The sequence below is a fragment of the Delphinapterus leucas genome, chromosome 9, assembly GCF_059928025.1.
Source record: "Delphinapterus leucas isolate spDelLeu-1000000601 "Yukka" chromosome 9, BTC_Dleu_Yukka2, whole genome shotgun sequence".
Lineage (NCBI taxonomy): Eukaryota > Metazoa > Chordata > Mammalia > Artiodactyla > Monodontidae > Delphinapterus > Delphinapterus leucas.
The window spans coordinates 31888961-31916127 of record NC_143137.1 but is presented as its reverse complement, the minus strand read 5'-3'; the positions used below and the strand labels follow the sequence as shown (position 1 = coordinate 31916127).

Genomic DNA, 27167 nt, shown 5'->3' with positions numbered 1-27167 from the left:
CTGAGACTGAACCAGGAAGAAAGAGAAAACATGAAGAGACCAATCACAAGCACTGAAATTGAAACTGTGATTAAAAATCTTCCAACAAACAGAAGCCCAGGACCAGATGGCTTCACGGGCGAATTCTATCAAACATTTAGAGAAGAGCTAACACCTATCCTTCTCAAACTTGTCCAAAATACAGCAAAGGGAGGAATACTCCCAAACTCATTCTATGAGGTCATAATAACCCTGATACCAAAACCAGACAAAGATGCCACACAAAAAAGAAAACTACAGGCCGATATCACTAAAGGACACAGATGCAAAAATCCTCAACACAATACTAGCAAACGGAGTCCAACATCACACCAAAGGATCATACACCATGATCAAGTGGGGTTTATCCCAGAGATTCAAGGATTCTCAATATATGCATATCAAACAAATTGAAACAGAAAAATCATATGATCATCTCAATAGCTGCAGAGAAAGCTTTCGACATAATTCAACACCCGTTTATGATAAAAGCCCTCCAGAAAGTAGGCATAGAGGGAACTTACCTCAACAAATAAAGGCCATATATGACAAACCCACAGCCAAGATTGTTCTCAATGCTGAAAAACTGAAACCATTTCCTCTAAGATCAGGAAAAGGACGAGGCTGTCCACTCTCACCACTATTATTCAACATAGTTTTGGAAGTTTTAGCCACAGCAATCAGAGAAGAAAAAGAAATAACAGGAATCCAAATTGCAAAAGAAGAAGTAAAACTGTCACTGTTTGCAGATGACATGATACTATATATAGAGAATCCTAAAGATGCCACCAGAAAACTACTAGAGCTAATCAATGAATTTGGTAAAATTGCAGGATACAAAATTAATGCACAGAAATCTCTTTCATTCCTATGCACTAGTGATGAAAAATCTGAAAGAGAAATTAAGAAAACACTCCCATTTACCATTGCAACAAAAAGAATAAAGTACCTAGGAATAAACCTACCTAGGGAGACAAAAGACCTGTATGCAGAAAACTATAGGACACTGATGAAAGAAATTAAAGATGATACAAAGAGATAGAGAGATATGGCATGTTCTTGGAATGGAAGAATCAACATTGTGAAACTGATTATACTACCCAAAGCAATCCACAGATTCAATGCAATCCCTATCAAACTACCAATGCCATTTTTCACAGAACTAGAACAAAAAATTTCACAATTTGTATGGAAACACAAAAGACCCTGAATTGCTAAAGCAACCTTGAGAAAGAAAAACGGAGCTGGAGGAATCAGGCTCCCAGACTTCAGACTATACTACAAAGCTACAGTAATCAAGACACTATGGTACTGGCACAAAAACAGAAACATAGATCAATGGAATAGAATAGAAAGCCCAGAGGTCAACCCATGCACATATGGTCACCTTATCTTTGCTAAAGGCGGCAAGAATATACCATGGAGAACAACAGGCTTTTCAATAAGTGGTGCTGGGAAAACTGGACAGCTACAAGTAAAAGAATGAAATTAGAATACTCCCTAACACCACACACAAAAATAAACTCAAAATGGATTAAAAACCTAAATGTAAGGCCAGAGACTATAAATCTCTTAGAGGAAAACATAGGCAGAACACTCTATGACATAAATCACAGGAAGATCCTTTTTGACCCACCTCCTAGAGAACTGGAAATAAAAACAAGAACAAACAAATGGGACCTAACGAAACTTAAAAGCTTTTGCACAGCAAAGAAAAACATAAACAAGACGAAAAGACAGCCCTCAGACTGGGAGAAAATATTTGCAAATGAAGCAACTGACAAAGGATTAATCTCCAAAACTTACAAGCAGCTCATGCAGCTCAATAACAAAAAAACAAACAACCCAATCCAAAAATGGGCAGAAGACCTAAACAGACATTTCTCCAAAGAAGATATACAGATTGTCAACAAACACATGAAACAATGTTCAACATCACTAATCATTAGCGAAATGCAAATCAAAGCTACAATGAGGTATCACCTCACACCAGTCAGAATGGCCATCATCAAAAAATGTACAAACAATAAATGCTGGAGAGGGTGTGGAGAAAAAGGAACCCTCTTGCACTGTTGGTAGGAATGTGAATTGATATAGCCACTATGGAGAATAGCATGGAGGTTCCTTAAAAAATTAAAAATAGAACTACCACATGATCCAGCAATCCCACTACTGGGCATATACCCTGAGAAAACCATAATTCAAAAAGAGTCATGTACCACAATTTTCACTGCAGCTCTATTTACAATAGCCAGGACATGGAAGCAACCTAAATGTCCACTGAGATATGAAAAGATAAAGATGTGGCACATGTATACAACGGAATATTACTCAGCCATAAAAAGAAACGAAATTGAGTTATAGTGAGGTGGATGGACCTAGAGTCTGTCATACAGAATGAAGTAAAGCAGAAATTAACACACCACTGTAAAGCAATTATACTCCAACCAAGATGTTAAAAAAAAAACGAGGCTTCCCTGGTGGCGCAGTGGTTGGGAGTCCGCCTGCCGATGCGGGGGACGCAGGTTCTTGCCCTGGTCCGGGGGGATCTGGGCCTGTGCGTCAGGAGCCTGTGCTCCGCGGCTGCGTGGGGGCGGGCCATGGCAGTGGGAGGCCCGCATACCACAAAAAAAAAAAAAACAAAAATGAAATGGAGTTATTTGTAGTGAGGTGGATGGACCTAGAGACTGTCATACAGAATGAAGTAAGTCAGAAAGAGAAAAACAAATGCGATATGCTAACACATACATATGGAATCTAAAAAAAAAAAAGAAAGAAAATGGTTCTGAAGAACTTAGGGGCAGGACAGGAATAAAGACACAGACATAAGAGTGGACTTGAGGACACGGGGAAAGGGAAGGGTTAGCTGGGACGAAGTGAGAGAGTGGCATGGACATATATACTCTACCAAATGTAAAAATAGATAGCTAGTGGGAAGCAGCCACATAGCACAGGGAGATGAGCTCGGTGCTCTATGACAACCTAATGGGTGCGATAGGGAGGGTGAGAGGAAGATGCAAGAGGGACGAGATATGGGGATATATGTATATGTATAGCTGATTCAGTTTGTTATAAAGCAGAAACTAACACACCATTGTAAAGCAAATATATTCCAATAAAGATGTAAAAAAAAAAAAGAATAAAAAAAAATAGAGCTCAGATCAGGGTGATCTCATGTATTTTTCTAAATATAGTAATTATTCACATTCATTGAATTATTAAATTACAGGGTTATTAATAAGCTAATAAAAGTTGCGAACTGGCTAAGAGAAAAGTTTGAGTTAATAAAAATTTCAACTATTATAATGTTATTAGTGATTCAAACTCAATTAAGTTAAATGTCTCCTATTATCTCAAGGATGGAGACTTAAAATTCACTTGTATTATGTAATTATCCAATGAAAGTATTTAAAATTCACATCATTTAAACAAAACCAAAAAGCCTGATTTAAAGGTTTCACTGCGTTTGGTTTCCTGCATAAGGGCTTTAATACATGCATTTTATTTAGCACATTTACACACCTAGTAAAAACTGCTTACTACAACTATGCCTTAACCAATAGGTTAATAACTAGCATAAACTCTGATAACACGCATGAGAATAGAAGACAGCCTAGGTTCAATTCCTTAGACTTTACTACTTTCTTGCTGAGGACCCTGGGCAAATTACTTTGAGTCTTGGTTTATTCACCTGTAAAATGGGAGTAACTGGTATAAGTAGCTACCTCATAGCATGTTTAAATGAGACAATCTATAAACTTAGAAGAGAGCTTGGCATATACAGGCATATCTCAGAGACACTGCAGGTCTGCTTCCAGACCACTGCAATAAAGTGAGTATCGCTATAAAGTGAGTCACATGACTATTTTGGTTTCCAGTGCATTTAAAGGTTATGTTTATGTTTATACTATACTGTAGTCTATTAAGTGTGCTATAGCATTGTTTAAAAAACAATGTACATACCTTAATTAAAAAATAGTTTATTGCTAAAAAATGCTAACCATCATCTGAGCCTTCAGTGAGTGGTAGTAGTAATATCAATGGTCACTGACCACAGATCGATGACAACAAATATAATAATAATGAAAAAGTTTGAAATATTGGGAGAATTACCAAAATATGACACAGAGACACGAAGTGAGCAAATGCTGGTGGAAAAAATGGCACCAACAGATTTGCTCTACACAGAATTGCCAAAAAACTTTCAATTTGTTAAAAAAATAAAAATGCAGTGCGTATGAAGTGTGATAAAGTGAAGTGCAATAAAATGAGGTATGCCTGCAATAAATACTCAATAAAAGTCAGGTATTACTAGGTTTGCATATCTATCATACAGATTTTCAACAATTCAAAGACACATCAGTATGACTATAGTTACTCTGGCACCGGATGGATACGTCACTCTAGCTCAAGTCCTACCCAGTGGCTTCCTATCATAACTGGAATAAAATTCAAAGTTCCCACCTTGGTCCTGCATGATCTGGCTTCTGGTCACCTCTCAGACCTCATTGCCAGTCTAGACACTTTTGTACCAGCTGTTCCCTCTGCTTCAAACACCCTCCCCAAGGCTACAACCTTCACTTCATCTAGCTTTCTGTTTACGTATCATTATAGGAAGGTTTTTCCTAACAACTCCATTCAAAAGCTTTCTGCCATCCCTTCCATTAGCTCTTTACCTCCTTATCTGCTTTATTTCTCTTTATACTTATAATTAGTACTGGGTATCACATTACAGATGTATTTATTCATTTGTTTTTTATCTGTCTCCCCCCACTAGAACGTAAGCTCCATGAGGTCAGGGAATGCATCTTAATACATAGCTATATCCTCTAAGTTTCTAAAACACTGCTTGCATTTAGGAGGCTCTCAACAAACAGGTGTCAAACAACTGAATTAAATAACTAAACCGAATACAAAAATGCATCTCACATGGTTGACCTCCATAAGGGGTTTATAATCTTGTATGGAAGAAGAAACAGTCACAAGGATTCTGTGTTATTATTGCCTGAATCACTTTAAAGTGATTGCTGATGAGTGACAAATTTTCATTATCTGCATCCAAGGGTTAATTGTTGGATTTTAAAAAGCCCTTTGTGTATACTCATTAAATTGACAATAGAACTCACAGCTGAGTTAATTTAGCCTCTGGTTTGCTGGTCATCTGGAGCTCAACTGTTTTCTGCCTTACGAGGCGCACACACACAAATGTGCTTGGAACGTGCCGTATACAGCGTGACTAGCAGACATTTCATTTGACAGACCTGCTCAGTCAAGGCTAAGGTGCAGTTGTAATAAGCTGCATCACCTTTCTAGTCATTTTATCATCTAAACAGGTAAGTGAAAAGCCCTGATTCCACCAGCTGATTCTACTGAAAGCCTAGGCTCACATTCCTGAAAACCAGTTGGTCACACAACTTCAACCTTCACTGAAGCAGAGGAATAAGACAGCTCTCCTTCCCATTTCTATGTAACACTCAGGCTTACTGTGTTGCTTCAAGAAGGAAGCAAATTGCAAAAGCAAAAAAAAAGAGTGAATGTATCAGATTTAGAAGACACCATCTTTCCTAAACTGCAAAGCCTCTGAATGTTTACATGCTACTGTGGCTGCTTTTACAAAGGTCAGTCCCAATGGTGAGCCTCCCGAGATCAACCGAATAATTTTGAAAACTTCTTTATATCAGGAACAAAGACATCAATTCACAGTTAATAGAAACAACGTTTGTAAAAGGTCAAACCCATTCATTTTTAAAAAAGCTTTCCAAATTAAGGCAAAATGATTGTTTACTTAATGTTTTATACCTTCAATATTAGTTTTAGATGTGTCTCACACACAGAGACACACATGTGTGTCAGGGACTTGCACAATCCTGGCTTTATCTCTCACTGGCTCTGTGGCCTTGAGCACGTTATCTTACCTCTCTGCTTCAAGTTCCTCATCTATAAAATGGATGGTGTTTTCTACCTCATATTGCCTGCCATGTAATAAGTACTGGACAAATGCAAAGCATTGAATTTATCCATTTTGTATCTAGAATTTACTACTCTCTCCTGATAATCATATTCTCCTCCTTCCTTTTAATAACAGAACTACGTCTTTTAGCTTGGTGCATGGCTGCCCAGCAAGACCACACTCCCACAAGGCGTGGACAAGTGTCTAAATTCTGGTCAATGCGATGTGGGCAGTAAAGGTGTGTATGGCTCCTCTGAAAGGAAGGAACTTGCCCTCCTGGCTCTCCTCCCTCAGGCTGGAACCTGAGAGCAGGAGTGGTGACTGTCTGACCAAAACCACACACATGACGCCCAGGGGTAGCAGCCCTGGAGAGGGAAGGTGCTAAGACCCGCAGGGCTCACCCTGAGCCTTCCTCCTCCCTGGGTCCCTCATCTGCTGGGACTTGCTGTGTTTGAGAAAAATAAACTTCTATACTGTTTATGCTATAATTGTTTCTGCTGAAGTGGCCAAATTAATACACTAACTAATGCTAGCATATTTACTCAATTTTAAATTATAAAAGTTCACAGCCAGGCATCTTGAAATCTATAGTCATTCTCTTCCATATTGATGATCAATTACTTGATGTCAAGTCCTTGTTAGGGGAAGACATCCTCCTTCTGCCCAAATTAAAACACTTGGCAGGTCACAGGTACTGTCTGGGTCCTGGCAACGGACACCTGGATGACTGTGACAGAAATCGAGAAGGAAGGTACCAGCAGTTGTCCAGGGAGGGGGCTGTTCAGGAAAGTCATGAGGTCAGAGCACAGAGTGCGTGTCAGGGCTGGCAGTGTAAGACCCTACTTGGCAGGTCCACCTACCAGCCTGAGGTAGTTCTGTAGCATCTGCAGAGGGATCATAGAGGCATAGGTCACGCTACTGAGGCAGCCTTCCTGCGGCCCTGTGAGAAAGAAGCAAATGGAAGGAAAAATGGGCTCTTCTTGTGAACTGTATAAATGATCAAAACATAAAAGAGCCTATCATAAAAGATACAACATGTTTATTGACTTATGTAGGCAGAGCTGACATTTAGCCAAGAGGCACCAGTGTGCCTTTACCATCGTGAAAATACTGTAACACTTTGTATTGACTGACAGCCCCTGCCGCTGGCCTCCCAAGAGCTCCCCAGCTGCCCCTACCTTCCCCCGGGAACCCACCCATCTCCTGTCAATCACTACCAGGGCATTCAGATCCAGGCTCCAAAACTATAGCTTGTATTTGCTCTGATTGCTGGATTCAATATTTTACTGTTTATAAGCAAATGTCATCAGAGATAATCCCAATCCTCAGAAAGTTCTAGCCTTGCCAGCATTAATGTATGGGTGCATTCCCAAACTCTGTCCCCTGCCCCCGACCCCCTTCCGTGTTCAGCCACTCTCTCAATATGGTGTTTCAGCCTGAAGGAATTTTCTGGAATGGTCTCACACTTTTTTTAAACTTAAGTATCATTCAAGCAATAAAATAGAATTTTATTAGTTCAAACTGAATTTTTAAAAGCTCCATTCCCAAGTCTGGGAAATGCATGATGAAATCAGTAGCCTTTTAGAGTTAAGGGCTGAGAAATTGAGAATTTCTATACTACGTACTAGCTTTATGTACTCAGACAAGAAAATCAATCTCTCTGAGCCTCAATTTCCTTGTACATAAAATGAGGATAAACATAAATACGTATCTTAATTGGGCTGTTGTAAGGATTACATGAATCTATACTTGTATTGTGTTGTAAACAACAGAGCCTAGCACAGAGTAGATGCTCACTGAAATTAGCCTGTACCCTAATAATCACATGGACTTGACAGCAATAAAAGACACTGCTCTTAACATGGTATCTGTCACTCTCTTATAAGCACATCAGTTTGTTCCTAAAGAGAAATACAATCAGAATCTCAGCAATCAATGATCAGGACAGGCGTTACCACAGGTATCAGAAACATGGCTTTTGATTTTCCTCTTCTTAAACATTTCAAAAAACATTAATTAGTAGTGGGAGTCACACATGTGTGGCCTGAGGACACAGGACAAAACCATGCAGATTCAGAGGCTGTGCTGTGAAACACTCACGATGCAAAGTCTCCCAACATCACCTCAGTCTGGAATATCCTTACCTGACAAAAGCGCAGTGACCTGCTCTGCTTTATTCGTTCTCATAAAGTCCCACGGGGACTGGGTGAAGCTCTGACCTGCTGACCACGGCACATTTCCTAGTTCAAAAAAGATAAAATGAAATATCAAGAGAAGCTTAAAAGTAATTCTTCTTATAAGAGTCAATGAACGATGTCCTGTGTGAGACCCCAAAGGACTCCAGAGCTTAGACTGTCAGAGACACAGACAGGCTATGGAAAGGGTCACACAAAGGGTTAACTCCCTCATACAATTTTTGTGGATGGTCAAGAGGAGGCCTTCAAGCTACAGCCTTCTCCAAAGCTGTTCTTACAAGGGATTGAAAGAAACCTGGTGAAAATACAACCAAACATGTCCAGGGTGAAGTTTTCAAGGACAAAGCAGATCATAACCTTTCATGGTTCTTCCAGTGCCTGTTTCACAAAGCCCGAGCACTTTGGATGAGATAACAGGTCCTTTATGATCTGGTCCTTGCCCCACTTTCCAACAAATTTTTGGATTCTAGTAAAAACAGTTAACTTCAGGGGCTCAGAATAAAGCAAACCTTTTCACAGTCTGGGCCCCCCGCTCACTCTTGCTCAGAAAAGGGTCCCAATTCGTAAGTGTCCACTCTGGGGAGGCATTAGTCCTCAGTACTTGTTTCCATCTCTTCCTTCCACAGATCAATTCTCAAATACCTTTTCTCAGCATACCTCCAACACACGTGCATACCCTACCTGTAACTCACTGCTTCTCTGTTGCCCTTGGTCCCTTTAATCCAGTTGAGGTTATCAATAAAGTTACTTATATACATACATAATAACAGTGGTGTGCAGGCATGCCCCCTTTTATTGTGCTTTGCTTTACTGCCCACTGCAGAGCTTGTGTTATTTACAAACTAAAAGCTCTTGACCCTGCATGGAACAAGTCTATCAGCGCCATTTTTCCAACAGCATTTTCTCACTTTGTGCCTGTGTAACATTTTGGTAATTCTCACAATATTTCAAACGTTTTCGTTATTATTATATTTGTTATGGTGATCTGTGATCAGTGATCTCTGATGTTACTATTGCAAAAAGATTATGACCTGCCGAAGGCTCAGACGATAGTTAGCATTTTTTAGCAAAAAAAGTTTTTAAATTCAGGTATGTACATAGTTTTTTAGACAATGCTATTATACACTTAATAGACTGCAATACATTATAAATAACGTTTGTATGCACTGAGAAACCAATACATGTGACTCGCTTTACTGGGGTATTCTGTTTATTGCGGTGGTCTGGAACTGAACCCGCGATATCCCTGAGGTATGCCTGTAACTACCAGTTATCAAGTGGCCACAGCCAGGTACTAAACGAAAGCCTTTACCCACAAAACTCAATGATTTTTAGATCTGAAATGCTTCTTGGGTGCCCCGCACCTCTGGGACAAGAATGAACACCAGAACGGTCAGGCCTTAGCACCCACTGCTCACAGAAGTACCTGGATCTGATGCTGGTGAATACCCATTTGCCTTCCCCAGTTTCCAGATCAGCTGGATGAGGGCTGAGGGTGGAGGACCATTTCGTTCAAAACATAGCCGTGAGGACTTCGTTTATTTGACCCCTGGGCAAAACCACACCTTAAATAATACTGCATTTTCTGGGCAAATGTGTTCCTGAGAATCATTTATGACTTATTTTTTTAATGCACTTCTAAATTAATAATATAATATTTATTATAATCTTTATTAGATTATAATAAAATATAATCTAATATAATAATTCTTCTGTAATAATTATTTTATGATTATAACAATGATCCATAAAATTAAGTTGTGAATAATTTGCTTTAAAAGCTATTGGTAATATATGTTTTGAAAGTGATTTAGCATATATGTGTGAACAAAATAAAATACTTTCTAATATAATAAGCTGATACATTAATCGCATGGTGAAAATTGCCCTTCCCTCAATCTTGACTATTCTTTTGCAACCTGGTGCTATTGAAAATACACAGGCTTTCCTATCAGACAGGCTGGAATCTGAGTCCTGACTGTGTGACCTCAGGCAAGTTAACTTGTAACCAGTTATCTGTAAATGAGCCTGCTGTAAGGACTCACTAAGGTCTGTATATAAATAAAGCTCCCAGCACAGTCCTGCCATCACAGGAAGTTCCCCACAGACGTCAGTTCTCTTAGTTCGACAGGAAAGAAACTAACCAGGGACAACTAACATTTATAGTACACTTACTATGTTTACCAGAAAGCAACTCTTATCTTTTGAAGTTCTTTGGAGTCCTATCAAACAGAAACGACCAGGTATCACCCTGACTCATCCCAAGTGGGAGCTCTGACTATCTTCATTAAAGTGCTTCTTCTAACTCTAGACTTTATTAGGACTCCCATCCAAAGGTACGGTGTTCATACACTACTGCATCTCTGGCACAGCCCGAGTACAAACTTGGAGCTGTGTTCAGAGCTTGTGTATTAGCAAGCAGCTGCAATGTGGTTAGTTTCTTGCATTTATCTAAATAGCAAGTGCAATCACAAAGCCTCATCAAGGGCTTTCATGTTCTTTACTCTCTGGATATTATTTGAGGCATAAAAGCATTTTTATACCAACAGGCAACATTATGTAATGGTTGCATTATGAATACTCAAGTTTTTCAGCACCAGCAGCTGCCACAAGTGAGCTTTGAATGTATTTAATCAGTGAGCTGCGTATCAGGTTAGGAAGCCCATGAATGTAAATAAACCCAGAAATTTAACTTTCTCTTCATTGCTGGACTGCTGATACCTAACGTGATGGATCGCACGCTGCTTGCACCGAGGCCAATGCTAGAGTCAGTGGTGCTATTAAACGTCACGTCTTCCAGACTCCACCATCCATCAGAAGAGATTGCTTGGAAATGATTTGTCAGAGCTTGACTCACTGCTTTTGAAAAATCATCCCATGATGTCTGTTTGCGAATATTTAAAGCACATATTGTGTTTTCACATTCAAAATCGTCGGCACCGTAGTTGCCTGGTTGAATCTCACCCACTGAAATCCGTAAGGGTATTTTAAGAGCATCTGTTGGAAGAACGAAAAAATTAGGGGAAAAAAATCCTGACAGGATAAAAACCAGCAAAAATCTTACATGAAACAAACAGATATAAACATTTTAAAAACAAAGCAAAGGGCAGCTATCCTTTTTTAAATATCATCTATTGAATATTCGTCTACTGGAGTAAATTTTGGTCTCCCAATCTCTTCACAGTTTCTTTGGAACCATGTTGCTTGAACTGTTTATCTTTCCTTGTCTCTTTGGCCAGTTCTACTTCCTTGATTCTTTCCCTTCAGCAAGGTTCTCAGATTCTTTCAAAAAGCATCTGAGAAAACAAGAGCCCTCTCTTGACCTCTCTATATCACCTTTTCTCCTCGCTTTCATTGATAACATCATGAAGAAGGCAGTTACAGCTGCGTAGGCCAGTGTGCTTAGGACAGTGGTTTCAGACTCGGGCTGGGCCTCAGGGTCAGCTTTCTACTTAGCCATGTGTACTTGGTAAATGGCCTTGATCTCCCTATGCCCCAATTTCTTCCATAAAATGGAAGGAACGTACAACTGAGATGCTATGAAGAATAAATGAACTCATGTTTGGAAGGGACTTAACACACTATTTGTTTAACACATTATCTGTTAACACACTATCTCACAAGAACTAGTAAGTACTTGATAACTGGCGAGCAGTGCAGTAGAAGCTTTTAAAATGATCCTTCCAATCTCTCTGTGACACCAGCGGACTGGGGCCCCCTCCCAGGTGGATAGCTCCCCATGTACTTGTTTTCACGAACTGAATTATATGCTTACCAAGAGCCACCTGTGTTTAATCCCAAACCTTCTATGTCTGTTGAACTCATTGCTATAATTAGTAAATTAAATATTCCAGATACTGATGAAATGAGTCACTATTCCGATGAAAATGAGAACTTTTGAGACTGAACAGAGGAGTTGCTATAAACAAGTTTTTAGTGAGATATGGATGAGACAACTACATAAAATTAGAAAAAATTTAATTATCTCTAGACAGATACTGCCTTTAGTTTGCTTCGTAAATATGTTTACGTCCTCAAACAACAGAAACCACAGACAAAGCATTAAAGATGTGGTTTGTTCAAATAAAAATATGTGGCACTTCAATCAGCAGAACCATATCAATATAAAGAGCTTCACCTAAAAGCTGATGAAAGAATTACTTGGTGTGTTTTAAATTAAAATGAAATGTTTAAAAATATTTTTATGATCCTCTTCTTAAACTGACTTTTTTCCATTAACTGACCACCTACTAGATTTTATTTTTGGTCTTCATGTTACTTAGCAGCTTGTGACACAGCTAATCTCTCTGCTCTCTGATACACTCCTCCTGGATTTCCTCACACCTCATTGGTCACCCTCTAATGTTGTTCCTTTGCTGGTCCCTCCCCTTCTTCTAGATTTCTTAATGAGAGTCTTGCAAGGCTTGTTTCTCTTAGTTTTTCTATCTGTGTTCACTGCCTTCGAGACCTCATACAGTCCCATGACTTTAAGTACCATCTCTAGACTGCTGACTCTCAGATTTATAAATCCAGCTCATACTCACTCCAGAATTCTTGCTGACTTGACATCTCCTACATAGACGCCCTAACAGGCATCTCAAATTCATAACTCAGAACATAACTCCTAATCTTCGTTAGCAAAATCTGCTTCACCCACAGCCTTCCCCTAGACAGCTGATGGCAATGCCATCCTGCCAGTTGTTCAGACTGAAAACCTTGCGATTATCCATGAATCCCCTCTCTCGTACCTCACATCCAACCCATCAGAAAGTTCTGTTGGCTCATCTTTGGCTATATCCGGAACCGAAACGTCCTCATTTACTACAATCCTGAACTGAGCTGTCATTACTGGCTCTCACCTGGAACACTACATTAATGGCCTAACATTAGGCCTGTGACTTCCTAGTTGTTTTTTTGTTGACAAAGCAGCCAGAGATACCATTAAAACGTACACCATTCTTAATTAGGAACATTGCCAGGGTTGGCCTTTTACAATTAGTATGAGATTTCTTTGATTTTATCTTTTAATAGTTATTTTAAAAAACGTTTTATTGGCGTATAGTTGACTTACAATGTTGTGTTATTTAGAAGCTCACTTATGTTTACTAAGTTGATAAAAGCAAAATTTTAAATGAGATAGCTAAAATAAATAAGTAAATAAAATAAAATGATAGCTAACAAATGTCTTTTTTTTTTTTAACAGGGTAGGAATACTTACAATGTTCCTGAATTTTAAAATGACAAAAATTCTTAAAAAAAAAAAATGTACACCAGGTCCCATCACTCGTAAGCTCAAACACTGAAATGGTTACCTTAAGTCCCAACAATGGCCTACAAATTCCAGTTAGATCAGGCTCAATCCCCATCCCCTCCTGCAACTTCTCTGACCTGTTTTCCTACTTTTCTCCCCTCACTCGTGATAACACAGTCACTCTGCCCTGCTTGCGGCTCCTCACACACAACAGATATGCTCCTACCTGTTAGGGCCTCTGTCCACTTGATGCTCTGCCTGAAAAGTTCTTACCTGAGAGATCTACAGAGCTGCCCCTTCCTCGCCTCCAAGTGTTTGCTCAGATGTCTTATCAGTGAGGCTACCCTGTCTATCGTTTTAAAAACTGAAACCCACCCTCTCACTCCCCATCCCTCTTAGTCTTTTCCATAGCACGTATTACCATCTCACATACCATACAATGAATTATTGCTTATGTTTATTGTTCACTTTCTGACTCAATGTTAGAATGTAAGCTCAAATCCAACTACTGATACAGCTGGCTGACTGGATGGACTGAGTGATAATCCTGATATAAGAGGTCACAATATTTCATCTGATCTAGCACTCCATATTCATAAACCCACAAGTGAACTTTTCATAAATGTTCAGAAGTATATACTCTTAAAGATGGAAGGGACCCAAAAGATCATCAATTATCTTCCTAGACAGGTAGGCAACCAGACATTGAGAGATAACTGACCTGCCTGCCTACATTCATATGATCAGCTAATAGCACACTAGACGGCCATGATTTCTCATAGCTTCCTAGTCTCATGCCTAGAAAGACAATCTAAGTCAGAAGAAAAGAGCAATAATTATTTAAAAGCTGTCCAACATCAGTCAAATACAAGGAAGACCTAGCATTATTTCAATAACAACTAATTCTGTAAAAAGCCATTCTATGTGGAAAAATACAATTACCCCATTTATAACCAATTAAGTGTTTTTGTAGCAGCTAGGGTTCAAAGAAGGTTAAGAAGAGAGTGAGAAAACTGTAGTTGCATTAATATCTTTCCCACAGTCCCAGAGGCCCCAGCAGTGTGGATGCAGGATGAGCAATGCAGCTGCAAAGGGCACTCACTCAGATTCTCCAGCAGGTGCTTGCAGTCATCAGTGGCGACATCGTGTGCAGTCCGATTACACTTATCTCTTTTTTCTGGCTCCAGCCCTCCATGCCTACACAAGACTTGTAGGCAGTTCTGTAAAGACACGAACTCCATTACCTCACGTCCAAGTGAATAAACTCAAGCGAAAACTCCAAGGGAAAATTCAGTTGCCTGTAGCAAGCGTATCAGGAATTCTCAGCCAGAAAGCTTCTTTCTTTCCCAGCAACCCAAATACACAGATTAATCTAAACACTGTCTCCAAATGAAAAGCAAACAGTGCTTCATTTACATGTGATTCACAGGATCAAAACACTGCTCCACAGAACAGCCTCTTAGGTTTCAAGAGAAAAAAAATTAGCTTACTAATCACTCAGTTTGCAGAGTGAAATTAAGGAAAAAAGACTTCAGCAGACAGTACCCTTTTACTGTAATTTGGAAATATAAAGCAAAAAGACTTCTGCTACAACCAGATGCACCTTGCTAACTTCTAGATCAGGCACTGCTTTCCTGGTCATGCAAGTGCTGGGCTCCAATTGTAACAAGTCTGTCCCAGAGTCCTTGTAAGCACATATATATTTGAGATCTTACACTGTCTTACTTTATTTATTTGAGAAATAGGTGTGAACACCATGTTGACTGAAGTTTTAGAAAAACATTCTCAATAGATATTGAAGTTAGGTGCCCTCTCTTTTTCAGTTTTTTCTTGTGTTGCTCCAGGAAATCTCCATTTAAAAAATATCACTAACCTACGAACTGAAAGGTCGTAGTTTTCCAAAATTTTTCAATTCAAAGTGGTAGACAATTTATATGCAAACATTTTCAAATAAGGAACTGCATGGCAGGCTATTACATCAGGATATTTATCAAGGAACTCTGCTATTTCAGCTTCTACCACTTCATGATTTGTCTGTTGATTTCCCACCACAGTAAGCACAAAACTGAATAAACCAGAAACCATGAAAAGGAACTACCAACCAAAACAAGCACTGTCCTTCTCTTCGCTCCCCTACACACACACACACACACACACACACACACACACACACACACACACACACACACACAGGCTCTGGGCTGACTTCCACTTCTGACAACACAGTAAACTATGCAGTCTGAACAGCTTTCTCTAATTGTGCTGTAAAACACTTTTTTTCTGTTTTGTAAAACATATGTCTTTCTTACTGATGTATAATATCCATATAGAAAAGTACACAAGTAAGTGTGCAGCTTGAAGAATTATCACAAAGTGAACATACTTGTGTAAGGAGCACTCTGGGAGCCTCCTTAATGTTCCATTTCAATCACTAGCCCCTCCCCTTCTCCCCCCAAAGGTAGCTACTACTATGATTTCTAAGATCAGAGATTGGCTTAGCCTATTTATGAATTTTATATAAATGGAACCATATTACAGATACACTTTTATATTTGGCTTCTTTTCATTCAACATAATGTCTGTAAAATTCATCCATGTGTTAGGAACAGTTATAATTCAATTCATTCTTTTTAAAAATTACTGGGTGGTATTCTATCATATGGATATACCACAATTTACTCATCTATTTTCTTGTTGGTGGACATTTGGGTTCTACTATAGACATTCTGGTACGTGTCCTTTGGCGGACACATGTACATATTTCTGTTGGGTAAATGTACAAACTTGGTCTTCTGGGTCATGGGGTATGCACATGTTCTGTATAAGTATAGACTGCAAAGAGCTTTCAAAAGTGGCTATACCAATTTCTGCTCCCACCAGGGGTATACTTGAGTTCCAGTTGCTTCATATTGGCCTCAAAATATATTTTAAATCATGAGTTCACAAGGAAATACAGGAAATCCCTAAGGGTCAGAAAGAAAAACAAAGAGTAAGCTAAGACCACCAGTTAAGTGAAATTTGAACAGGAAGCCAGTGCTGGTTTGAGGACAAAGCCAATATAGGGAATCTTTTTGGATGCTGGGGGGATGGGAAACTAGGCCTTGGTACCTGCACAATGGAGCCGCCGAGCCAGAGGACCTTTGAATCAAGAAAATCTGTCTTCTGCAAAGGGACTGACTTGGTCGTTGGTTTCTCACTGCTCAAGAAGGAGGGATCTTCTCTAACAATTGTAATCAAAGTCTAGCTTTCATTGGTCTGGGGTTCAGGTTTAAAATAATCACTAAGCCAAGAAATGAACTGAAAACTAAGTCAAATACATAAATTTTTTGTCCAATTGTTATTACTAATTTGTACAAAATCAATAAATGTATAAAATATTTAATAAAATTGACTCTAATGAAAGATTTAAGTAGAATGCAATCTGAGCATTAAACTTTATGAATTCCCAGATGATAAGAGATAAAAATAATACATTTATTACACAAGTTAGTACTTGCAGCAAAAGCAGGTAAGAGCCAAAACAGACCGGGGGGTGGGGGAGGTCTAATAAGCCTGCCAATATAAATGGTTTTATCTACGAATTTTGGTAAATCATTTAACCTTTTCCTGCTCAGTTTCCATATCTGTGTCTCAAATATGTGTATTTCATAGGGCTGTTACATGACTTAAATGAAAAGATGGGTAAAAAGCTTTTACATTCTTGGCACGTAAAACGTTCTCACTATTTATTAGCTGCTATTTTTGTTATAATCAACATAATCATCACCAGTTAGAACACAGCCCAAATATTCAGGTAAGTGGTGAGGAATTACAGCACATCAGCAAACGTCATAATTCTAGGTGATGGTACTTCAAATTACAAACAGAAATGATAAAAGATGCAACCAAAATCTGCAAGATTCTTTTAAGTCTGACCTATAAAGTGGGTTGTGTATAATTTTTATTACACTCAGGTAGGTCAGTAGGCAATAACATAAGCAGTAGCTTTCTCTATAAGGAAGCAAGAAATGTTGGAAAGATAGCAGGATAACGCGTATCCAAACAGGGTCACAGCTGTGAGTTCCACAGCACTATGCTGGGCTCCGTGGGGAACACACAGAAGATGAAAACTTTACCCAACTGACACTGAACAGCAGCAGCTACAGTAACTACTGGAGCACATACTAAGCTCTAGGCACCGTTCCAACACAGCACAAGTATTTAGTGCTCACACATCCTCACAACTTTATGAAAGAGATACTAAGCACCTCTGTGCCAGGCGCTGTGTTAGAGCCCAGGGTTGTGACGACGAAGATGGTAACAGTTTCTGCTTCTCCGGCAGAGACGCAAAGTATAGTCAAGAGCCACGGGGAAAATGTGCCCAGAAGAGGGGGCTACTGAAGTGAGGAGAAAGTTTTACTAAGGGGAAGGGGAGGAGGCGGGAAGGCAGAGAAAAGAATCTAAGCTCTCTCCTTGAAGGGTGGGCTTCGAGTGAAGAGAACACTTGCTGTGATGCTACTTGCTTCTTCTGGAAAGGGATTCTCAGGGGACCTAAACTGGGCAGGCTGTTCCAAGTGATGCAGAGCAAGAGGTCTAGACGGATGAGTCTAAATCAAAGTGCTGTTAACTATGATACAGATACATGTGCTAGAGCAGAGACTTTATTTTTTAATTTATTATTATTTTTGGTCACGCCGCACAGCTGAGGGATCTAAGTTCCCCAACCAGGGATCGAACCCGGGCCCTCAGCAGTGAAAGCGTGGAGCCCTAACCACTGGACCACCAGGGAATTCCCTAGAGCAGAGACTTCAGAAAGCGGTGGCTTAGGCTTCAACTTCTGCTTCCACTCACATCCCAGTCACCAGAACTTAGGTAGGTGTCCATGGTCACCTGCTACGGAGGCTGGAGAATATAGTCTTTATTTTGGGTGGTCAAGAGCCCAGCTGAACTCTGAGAGGTCCGTTATTGTAGAAGAGGGTAGAAAAGATGTTGAGGGACAATGAACCACCTCTGCCAGGGGCCTTTAAGAGCTGAGAAGCAAGGTACCAGTGCCAGGGAGAATAAGCTGAAACCCCAAGTCCAAAGAGCTAGAGATAAGATCCTAGTCAGGACAGGGAGCTGAGGGTCTGACACTGGGCAAAGGAAGTGGGAGGGAAAGAAGTCTGCAAATGCACAGGTAGGGTCTGGCACACGTGCTGGGAACAACTTGGGGTGTGGGTGTGCTCACTGTTTTGCAGGGCAGGGGAGATGGAGGCTATCACAATGGGAAATAACAGTATGAGGAAGCAGGCAGACTTAGGGGTGAGATGAAGACAGCTAGCGTCAGCCGTGAAGGGCTGAGTGCTAGGGAGCCTGAATGTCTTTCTGGAGGCATGAGGATATGTTCAGGTAGGAAATGCCATGATCAGCTCAGTTCTGAAAACCAACTGGTACATTTGGAAGACATACAGAAAAAGAGAGTGACAGAAAGGAGACCAGTTAAGACAGAACTCTCATAAAGTAGCCCATTCACTCACTGATTCAACAAACATTTAGTACTTGTGGGCCAGAGACTGCTGAGCACAATATATACAACGATGAAAAGTGATTTTTTGGAGGAGATGGAAAGGGAGGGAGGCATACAAATAATCACAGTAAAGAACGAGCTCCCTAAGTGAAGCGTGAAGAGGTGCTCTGGGGACCAATGAACTCCTGGAAGCCAAGACTTAAGCTGAGATGTTTTCCAGGCAGGGAGGGGTCAGGACAGAAGAGGCCATTTGAGGTAATGAGAAGAGCAGATGCAAAGGCAGGGAGAGAAGAGACAGCATGTCTACACAACAGCCAGCAGCGCAGGGTCAGAGCAGAGAGTGCATGAGGAAAGGAGACAAGTGTGCTTGCGGAGAGAGGCTGAGGCCAGATCTGGACGGCACTTGTCTGTCATGTAAAGATCTGGCACTTATCCTTGAAGTGACTGAAAGGTCACTTATCCTTGTAAAGCCGAAAGGTAAATTACATGACCAACTTCCTGTTAGGGAGGCCCCTCTCAAGACACTGTAAAGGAGCTGGAGAGACTGGAGATGAAGAGATCACAGCAGGGCCTACACAAGTCCAGACAGCCCATGATGAGGGCTCCCCAAGGGACATTTAAAAAAATAGCCTTCCCTTTGTTTACATGTTCATTTATAAGGGAATAAAATCTAGAGTTTTATCAATCATTTGAATTCATTATCTTAGGAAGATGGAGCAATAAACACAAATGTCAGGTGATGTTAGTGGATTGAGAGGACGAACAAGAGATGCAGCCTAAACACGGGAGCCCAGGCATGCATCCTCATGGAGCTGTTTGGTGGAAGTAAACATGAATATGGTCATCAATAGGGTTACCATATAATTGGCTAAACTGGGACACTTTTAAGAGTAAAAAGGGGCACTGTTAATGGTTACACTGGGATGATGGGCATAAACAAGGACTGTACTGGGCCAACTGGGTTATCAAGGAGATGCCCTGTAAAACCGTGGGCATCCTGGATAAGACCTTCCTGAATGGACTCAGGACATGGTTAGGTGGGCTAGAGAGAAGATTTTGGAATCTCTATAGATTATATTCTGGAGACCAAAAAGATCATTCAAGGGGGAAAGTAGAGAGCGAAAGGAGGAAAAGGGTCAAAACCAGACCCATGAAAGGCGTTAGTGGAAAACACCAGAAAGTGTATGTCTTGGGTGAGGGGTGGAGCAAAACTCTGGTTGGCCAAGTTTATGTGAGAATCCTTTAGGATTCTGTGAGTCACTGCTGTTCAAATTAAGCAAGGATGCAATACTCTGCACTGAACACTCTGGAATGAGAGTTTTAAAAAATAGCCTTCCCTTTATCTACACACAGTCTGACCTTTTCGAAAATAATTTTATAAAAATTAAGGGGTAAAAATTATCATGCAGAATCAAAAGCACAGATTTCTATTTATCATCTAGTCCCAAAGACTTGGTCCAACATCACAGGTTATCCTGTCTTTGTCTTCTCCTAGCCAGGTACCCAACTCTGTGACAAGGAAGACATTTAGGGACTCCTATCATTTTTTTTCTCTTTGCAGCCATGACCTAGGGAGAGGAAATCTAAATCCTGGGGCTTCTTGTGGGCCTCTGTGCTTAAGACACATACCACATCCAGACTATCCAGTCAGGTGGATGCTGGAGGATGGGAGGGAATGCCTGACACTCGCCTGGCTAAGAGGTAAAAATGCATCCATCAGTCCACAGTTCCTACACACTGTGAGGATGGCGTAAAGATGGCAACAAGAAGGCCACTGCCTGACCAGAGGACTGTGGGACTGCCTAGAGATGACCTCTAGGATGGTGGAAATAAATGTCTGGAAGACAGGTAAAAAGCCAGGTGTGAGATCTGGGTTTGGGAAGAGTTACTGTAGGAGCCACAGTTAAAGTTGAAAGACTGGATAAACTCTTAAAAATAGGACTAGGCAGGGGCTTCCCTGGTGGCGCAGTGGTTGAGAGTCCACCTGCCGATGCAGGGGACATGGGTTCGTGCCCTGGTCCGGGAGGATCCCACATGCCGCAGAGCGGCTGGGCCCGTGAGCCGTGGCCGCTGAGCCTGCGCGTCCGGAGCCTGTGCTCCGCAATGGGAGAGGCCACAACAGTGAGAGGCCTGCGTACCGCAAAAAAAAAAAAAAAAAAAAATAGGACTAGGCAGCTAGGAAGGAGCATGAGAGTTGCTGAGGGTTAAAAAATGAAAGAGAAAAACCAGAAAAACAAAGAGAAAGCCTGGTCATCAAATTCAGAAGGGAAGCGAGGAAGGAGCAGTGTTCTAGAAGCTGAGGAGGAGTCTGCATTAGAGTCAACATGTTAAGCAACCCAGAAAGGCTGAGTAAGAGCATGAGTGACAGGAAGCCACTGGCTTGGGCAATACGTAAGCTAGAATTATCATCTACTCAAAACACATAATCCGCCAAATAAAGAATCTGTTTGAACGAGAGCTTCAACAGCTAGCTGCTCAAATCCAGACACTCTCCCTAATCTACTTCTGCAGCAGGAACTTGACAGGTCAGAGTTCTCATGACAGAACACAGAGTTTCACTAAGAAACTCTTCTATCCACTCACCCTAAGTGATGAAAACAAGTTTATCCTCAGTGATGAGTTCAACTTCGGAGCAGTCACAGACCAGCTTTAGAGAGAGCTACTCTTGTTACCAAACACTAAATGGTGATTTGCATAAATTGCTTAAACATTGGGAAAAAGACCAAGAACTAAGTGGAAAAAGGACTGATTTGGGAATCTGGTCCTCTATGAATTGACCTTGGGGAATCAGTTACACTATTTCCCAAAACTTAATTTTTTCATCTGCAAGGCAAGGCAGCTGGACTAGATGAGCTATGTGTCTTCAAGCTCTGAAATCCCACTTTTTTTTACATTGAAAAACACATGGAAACTGAAGTCATCTTCTTGGATAACAATGGTACTACTACCTTATACGGATTGGACACATATATGCTATTGCAAAGAGAAAAAAAACATACACCTTTTAAGCTCTACTTGTGGTCAGTGTAGAATCTCTTCACCCAATGATTAACTCAGAACTGTCATTTATTTTTTCAGAAAACTGGTCTTAGCAACTTAGTTGTGAATGGATTACCTCTATGGAGTCAGCCAGGATATAAACACTGTATTAGGCAAAGGATGAAAAATATTTTCCAATACCCATGACTGACTAGGAAGGCAGGCCGCACAAGTAATGAAACCAGGCATTCTGGGCTTCATTTCCAACTTCTATCTATTAATCCCTCCAGGGTTTAAATATCCTAACCATAAAATGAAGAGGTTAGCCTGGAAGATGACATATCTACTCAGGGCAAAAAAAAAAATTTATTATTTTAATTTATTATTTTTCTTTGCAGTGTCTGGATGTTGTCAGTCATGTTCGCTTTCTAAAATCTCTCTCTTCTTGTTCAAAATTTATCTTAAGCTTCTTAACATAAGAAGAGAATACAGAGAGAGTCATATTACATGTGAGAAAGAAATCCTATTTCCCTTTACTCAATGATGACAGAGCATCCACGCTGCCAGGGGCCTGGGAAGCCATGAAGACGCCATCCTCGGCTATAAAAACACCAGGACTTATGAGGAGTTCATAATGAAGGAGTTGAGTGGCAACACAAGCCCCCCACCCTGCAGGGTAACTCACCCTGGAGAGTGGGCTCCTCTCTCTGCCTAGCATCAGAGGGTCAGTGGCTGAACATTCTAGATCAGTGATGCTCAGGTTTTGTTTTGCCTTTTTTTTTCTTGCCTTCAGGTTGAGTGCATGAACAACCTACCGCTGTCAGTAACCTCTTGCATTATCCTCAGATTTTCTTGAAGGGGGAAGTCAGTTGAGAACTACCCCTCCCATGTACCTTTCCTCCATCAAATGAGATTCACTGTCTTAGATTAACTATGCATTTTCAAATTTAAGCTTTCATATTTTCCATCTTTGTCTTCCAAACACTTTTATGTCAAATGTCATTGCCTTCCATTCAAACCAATATATATATATATCAAGTTCACAGAATTTCTGTAGGTTTTTTCTTTTAAGGATAAAATAGGAGTAAACTACTACTAGCAAGCAATACCTCCACGTTGAACTGAATCATGCCTTTTTCTCACTAAAAAAAAACCCCAAAGTCCAAAATGAACAGCTTCTGCTCTAGATCATAACAACAGGAAGTTACCCAACCAAGAGCTCCAAATGCACATTTCTAGCTATTTCCAGATATCTCCATCTGGTTGAACATATCCCAGAATTAAATTCAGCATGCTTAAATCCACATTCTATCTTCTTTTTTTTTTTTTTTTTTAATTTTATTTATTTACTTATTTTTGGCTGTGTTGGGTCTTCGTTTCTGTGCGTGGGCTTTCTCTAGTTGCGGCGAGCGGGGGCCACTCTTCATCGCAGTGCGCGGGCCTCTCACTGTCGCAGCCTCTCTTGTTGTGGAGCACAAGCTCCGGACACGCAGGCTCAGTAGTTGTGGCTCACGGGGCTAGTTGCTCTGCGGCATGTGGGATCCTCCCAGACCAGGGCTCGAACCCATGTCCCCTGCATTGGCAGGCAGATTCTCAACCACTGTGCCACCAGGGAAGCCCCACGTTCTATCTTGATCACAATGACGCCTCTTCTTTTCTCTTTCTGAGAATGTCACTATGATCCTTCTATTTAGCTCGCTCATTGCCTGTATCTAATCTGTCTTCAATTCTTGGACATTTGTACTCTGTGATCTTAGTATTTCTACCACTCCCATCATCTTTCACCTAGTCTCTCCCCTGCCACCAATGTTTTCATAATCCCCAGTCTTCTAAATGTTATTGCTAAGTCAATCAATCTAAACTACAGAGCTGATTCTTTTGCTCCTTTGTACAAAACCTTTCAATGGTTTTACTCTGACTAGTAAATAAAGCTCAAACTTCTTAATACATCACTGAAGGCCGGTGCCATACTGTGAAACTTCTCACTACTCTTCATTAGCTCAGTTGGAGCTGTTACCCACCTCCCTACTTCTGGTCTGTTCCTACTGCTCCCTCCATCTGAACTATTCTCCAGTGATGGGTGACAAATTTAACCCACACTGCAAGGCCAAAATCGTTTCCATCTCCTCCAGAATGAGCCATTCCTGAGCCTAATATTCCACAACTCTGCTCTCTGAAATACGTGCACTCTCTCTTCCAAAAAGTAAAAATTTGCATTTTTGTACTGTTCCAACCACGTGTCTATTACCCTTGTTTTAAACTTTTTGAACTTCTCTTATCCTACACTTGTCTTGTATCTTGCACCCTTGCCACTGAACTAGGAGTTAACTAATCGCATAAATGATTCCTGCAAATGTTAGCTTACACAATGCCTTGCACTCAGGAGCTTCCTGATAGATTTTCATTGTTAAAGCAATATTATTGCTCAAGTGATTTAAATAGAAAAAGAAGCATGAATGGATGGCTTACTATTTCATGTTATTTCCTTAATAATCAGAACCTTTCTCTCTTCTAACTGATGAGTGAAATCTAGAATGCCCTCTTATGTATCATTTGGTTCGTACTGGAAGCGGATCATCTCCTGCAATGGTACTGCTCAGTCCCCAATTATTCAGGTGAAACACACTAAGTCAATAGCAGACAACTTCGCCACTCATCAAATTACAACTGTGTAACGAGGCCAGCTGCTACCAGACACACCTTAAAACCTTTTGAAGCAGCAATATGGGCAGCAGTCCAGCCTTTGCTGTTGGCGTGGTTGATGAGGTCTGCAGGAACAACAGGCTTGGATGTGCCCTCACGACTCTCTTCTCCTCCGTCCAAGTCAAAGACGCCCGACTCGGGCTCCTCGTGCAACGAGTTTCCACGAGCTGGGGCCCTATGGTACATGAGAAGCTTGAGGCTGTCCACATTACCAGTGTCCACAGCTGCATGAACTGGTGTCCAGCCATCCTGAAAATAAAACGACCGGGGGAAAGGGTTGATTACAACATCAATGTTGAGAACTGTGTTATTTCAAGTTCACCTCTACATGTTCTTGGCCATGGACCACTGAGCTGGGAAAATCAGGCTTCTGATCCTGAATATCATAGATGAGCTAAGTTCTCAGACCATTGTCAATTAGTGTATTTTCCATTGCTATGACTCGTGTTTGCTATTTGGTAAGAATTTCCTCTTAACAGTTGACCATTTGGAGTGAACAGGTACTGCCCAGGATGGTAACTAAGCATTATATATGGTAAAACAAAATCTCAATTTAATATTATGAAAGAGAATGAACTTTAGCATAAAGATTTTTTAAAATTTATATGCAAATATAAAGTTACCAGTACTGTACTAAATGAATGCTGTTATAAGCCAGTTTTACTTACAGGGAAGAGTCCTAATTCTAGTTATCTTAAAATTTTATGCCACTAATTTCAGAAGGAAAGATTCTAGATAACAGGGAAAAGGCAGACATAAAGGAAAAACAAAGTCAAGTAACTTCATGAGGTACCTATCAGCCTCTATGGAGCTCTCCGTGACTGCAGCTGGATATTGATAAATGCAAGCTTAGAAAATGCTCCAACTAAAACGCTTGGGCCCATTCTCTAGAACATATTATACTTTGAAGCCTCAACCGTCCACTTAGCTGGTTGCTAAAGCAGACTCACAACTCTTTCCTAGCACAGTGGTTCTCCAAGTGTGGTCCCCTGACCAGCAGCATAAGCACCACCTGTGAACTTGTTAGAAATGTAAATTGTTGAGCCTCATCCCAGACCTACTGAATCAGAAACCTCAAGGTTTGGGCCCCGCAATCCGTTTTAACAGCCCTCTGGGCAACTCTGCTGCACTAAAGTTTGACAAACACTATTCTAGGGGAAATCCTGATCCCCTCTGTAGTCTCTCATTTTTATATAAAGATAGGTCTGCCTTCTACTCAGGTATCCACCTTCATTAGATTTTTAAGACTTTCATAAAAGAATTGAGAATTATTTCGGTGATACGTATTTTGGCTTCATTTTATTTTCCCTTTGGCCTATTTTTTTCATTTGGTATTTCATACTGCTACACTAAATATTTTTTCAGTGAGTTACGGTACACTTTAAAAAAAATAACGGGGTAGAAGACAGGGAGAAGAACAAACAATAAATGGTAACCATCTACATTTAGACTGAGTCATCTGATCATTTGCTAAAGCTCTCAGTGAATGATGTGGCTTTTTCTCTGGTTCTGTACTTCATATCAAGGGAATCGACTTGGCTAACAGCAGACCATGGCTGGGCAGTAGCTGGAATACCATATAGTCCTCTGGTGTACCCCAGGCAGATAAAGTGTTTCATGGCTTGTTCTTTGTTGGGCTGTAGATACCTTTACATGGGTATCAGCCTTAATTAGGCAACAGAGTGTAAGTGCTCTTGACCTTCCTTAATTTATATTACAAAGGCCATGCAGTTACTTCTGAAAAACTTAAAATCTTTCATTCTCCTTTGATTTCTTATTAAAAGTCATGAGAAATAATTATTCCCTTAACATCCTTTATCAATTATGCTATTTATCTCTGTACTTTGGAGCCTCTGTACTTCTAACGATTTCATTCAGCTTATCAACAACTAGCTTGAGAGCATGGATTTCTGTGTTCTCTAACTTATAGGATGTGACTTTTTATGTTGAACTACTTATTTTTCATTCAGATAATGATGTAAAATTCATTCCTTTTTCATATGTAAGGCAGAATTTTATAATGAATGTGTAATACCACAGATTTCTTAAATATATAAAACAACATGAATCTGGACTATTTTCTCAGATTTTCAAAAAATAAATAGAAAGGAAATTAAAGAAAAAAAGCCCTTGCAATAGGACTCAATGGAAAATGTCTATACCTAGCTTATATCTCTGGTTATACCATTAATTGTTTGTTTTCTTCTGAGAAATTAAGAAAATCCAAAATCTAAGAGTGACCTTAAAGTAGGTAATGCACCTTTTTATCCTAGAAAATTTTAAGGGTGTTTCCTATGAAATGGATGCACAGTATAGTCAATTCTCTATTAACAGAAGAGATCCAAGGTTCAGATAACCTTTGGAGATTAAGATGTCTACACTTGTCTTTCATCAGGAATATCCTGGAGGGTGGTGATTATTACACTTTTTACATTCTGGGAAGCTGCAAAAAAAAAAAAAAAAATCCTGATCCTAGTGAAGAGTGGGCTCCGTTAAACCCACCAGTCCTTAGATGGGCCCCCACTGGAGAAATGCATGCCAGTGTACGAAGGCTGATTTCTTGGTCCTTAAATCTATCATGATAGG

General features: G+C 40.3%; 1 protein-coding gene across 1 annotated transcript in view; it reads right to left on the bottom strand.

The window, feature by feature from the left end:
• CTTNBP2 (cortactin binding protein 2) overlaps positions 1–27167 on the bottom strand; it is a 159002-nt gene that overhangs the window by 38609 nt on the left and 93226 nt on the right. Inside the window, 5 exon segments of the mRNA XM_022582531.3 lie at positions 6829–6908; positions 8113–8208; positions 10885–11160; positions 14517–14634; positions 24579–24830. Coding sequence (XP_022438239.2) covers positions 6829–6908; positions 8113–8208; positions 10885–11160; positions 14517–14634; positions 24579–24830 — 822 coding nt within the window.